General features: G+C 56.3%; 1 protein-coding gene across 1 annotated transcript; it reads left to right on the plus strand.

Moving 5' to 3' along the window:
* Positions 1–949: 949 nt before the first annotated feature.
* Positions 950–2,302, plus strand: LOC130695280 (uncharacterized protein K02A2.6-like). Its single transcript, XM_057518393.1, has one exon. The coding sequence runs from the start codon at positions 950–952 to the stop codon at positions 2,300–2,302; it is 1,353 nt and encodes a 450-aa protein (XP_057374376.1).
* Positions 2,303–2,602: the final 300 nt, after the last annotated feature.

Below are 2,602 nucleotides of genomic sequence, written 5' to 3' on the forward strand. Positions count from 1 at the left end.
GGAATGAGATTCTTCAAAGTGGTGGACGCGCTGAAGGGTTACCACCAGGTACCCCTGGACGAAGAATCCAGTGCACTGAACACCTTCTCCACACCGTTTGGAAGGTACAAGTATCTCCGGCTCCCATTCGGAGTTACACACGGACGACCAAAATTCGACGACCTTCCGAACAGCCGGCGGATCGTCGAAGATATTCAAGTCCGCCATTATTCCGGCGCTCAGCCGACCACAACGTTAAACAGAGCCAAACTAAGTTCGGCGGATTTATCGTGGACGCTGATGGATTCAAGCCGGACCCCGACCTACTAAAAGCCATCAGTCACTTCCCGACGCCTAAAAACTCCACCGATGTAAGGTCATTCTTCGGCCTCTGCCAACAAGTCGGAAACTTTTCCACGCGCATCGCATCCGCCCTACTGCCGGTATCTTACGCCGGTCACCTTCCATCGAGATTTGCGATTTACCTGTGCCAGCTGCTGAGGTCGTTCCCGGAGCACGTGCTGGTATAATTGCTGCTGATGATGCAATTGTAGAAGTGGCGGCTGCAGACGCACCTGTTCGGCCCGTTCGAGTGGAATACCAAAGTCGCATGGCTATTAGGGCGAGGGCACGGTCAGAGAAAGATGCTCTGCAAAAGGCCGGAGTACAATCCGACAAGGTCGAGTAGATTAAGGCACGTGAAACTACGACCCCGCTACCGCTACTAAAAAAGGGGAACATATTCGAATGGACCACAAGCCACGAAACGGCATTTAAAGACGCTCGGATCGCTTTGTTTGACGTCTGCGACTTGGCCTTCTATGACACGGCCCAACCAACTGCCCTACACGTCGACGCGTCCCGCCTTTTCGGCTTAGGATTTTTACTAAAACAACAGGACGCTGACGGCAGCTGGAGAACGGTCCAAGCCGGCTCGAGATTTCTATCATCAGCCGAATCTCGGTATGCCATGATAGAGCTGGAGTGTCTAGCGGCAGCCTGGGCGATGATCAAATGCCGCCAATTCCTGGAAGGTCTCACCACGTTTTGCCTGGTCACCGACCACAAACCGCTCATACCGATACCGAACGAATATTCGCTGGACAAAATAGACAACCCGCGGCTCCTTCGCCTGAGATTGAAAATGCAACGCTTCGCATTCACGGCCCAATGGGTCCCCGGCAAATTAAACACTGGATCCGACGCCCTCAGCCGAGCACCCGTTGATCAGGCGATGACAACTGACGAGCTGGCAGAAGGACCTCCCGCACGGATATCTCGTACCAGCATAGCCGGAATTATCGAAGGCTCCGACAGGGAAACCCTCGACCCGATCCTAGCCAAGATCCAGCCGGCCGCAATGACCGACCCCGTCATGCTTAGATTAAGAGACACCGTCCTGGCCGGCTTTCCCAACGACAAGTGCAACCTGCCACTCTCACTCCGACCGTTTTGGACGGTGCGCGACCGCCTAGCAATCGATGATACAGATGGGATGGTCGTCGTTGGATCCAGGGTCGTGATCCCTAAAGCACTCCAGCAAAACGTACTCAACGAGCTACTGAAGATGCAACAAGGAGCATCCAAACTTCGCCAGCGAGCCCGCTTATCAGTTTATTGGCCACATATGGATGTGGACATCGAAAATGCTGTGCGCACTAGCGACGATTGCGTTAGCCGGCTGCCGTCTCTTCCAAACGAGCCACTGCGTCCACATGCCCCAGCCACGCGCCCATTCGAACAGGTACATGCCGACCTGGGAGAATGGAGAGGTCGCCAGTTTCTGGTAATAGTGGACCAATACAGCGGATGGCCCCACGTAACCATGTTTCGGGACTGCCACACGACAGCCCGCCGAGTCATAGACGCGGTTCGGGCCTTCTTCACCGCCGCCGGCGTCCCGGTAAAATTTTGGTCCGACGGTGGACCCCAGTTCATCGCCGCAGAATTCAGAAAGTTCGTACAGGATTGGGGAGTCTCCGCCGGCATCTCGTCACCTCACTACCCCCAATCGAACGGAATCGCCGAGGCCGGTGTCAAAGCAATGAAGCAGCTCATCAAAGCTTCATGGAAATCCGGATCGTTCGACCAGGACACGTTCGACAGGGCCCTCCTCTTATTCCGCAACGCGCCACGCGCCGGCGCAGCATCGCCAGCGCAGTTGATCTTCAACCGCCCGATGCGCGACAGCCTTCCGGCCCACCGCCGATCATTCGCCCCCGAATGGCAGCGCTCTGCCGACACCATGAAAAACGAGCGAGACGAGCCAAGGCGGTCCAAATCGAACACTTCAACAGGACAGCCCACCAGTTACCACCGCTAGAAGTAGGAAATCACGTGGTGGTGCAGCATCCGGCCACCAAGTGCTGGGCCACACCGGGCATCATCGTAGAAATCGGCCCAAACCGAGACTACATGGTGAAAACTCCAGCCGGTCGACTATACCGCCGCAACCGACGTTTTCTCCGCAAACGAATCCCGGTAATGCCCGGCCCGACGGAACCTGATTTGGTCCCACCCCATCCGAACATCCCCGAATCGTCGGTACCGCCGCCGCAACCCTCACAGCAAAACAACACCTGCCCACCACGTCGCTCAACCAGCCGCCCGGTGCCGACAAGAA

This window comes from Daphnia carinata, chromosome 4 (genome assembly GCF_022539665.2).
Source record: "Daphnia carinata strain CSIRO-1 chromosome 4, CSIRO_AGI_Dcar_HiC_V3, whole genome shotgun sequence".
NCBI classification, from domain to species: Eukaryota; Metazoa; Arthropoda; class Branchiopoda; order Diplostraca; family Daphniidae; genus Daphnia; species Daphnia carinata.

What these genes read in the sequence shown, in the direction of transcription:
- LOC130695280 (XM_057518393.1), top strand. Translation starts at nt 950, where the DNA reads ATGATAGAGCTGGAGTGTCTAGCGGCAGCCTGGGCGATGATCAAATGC.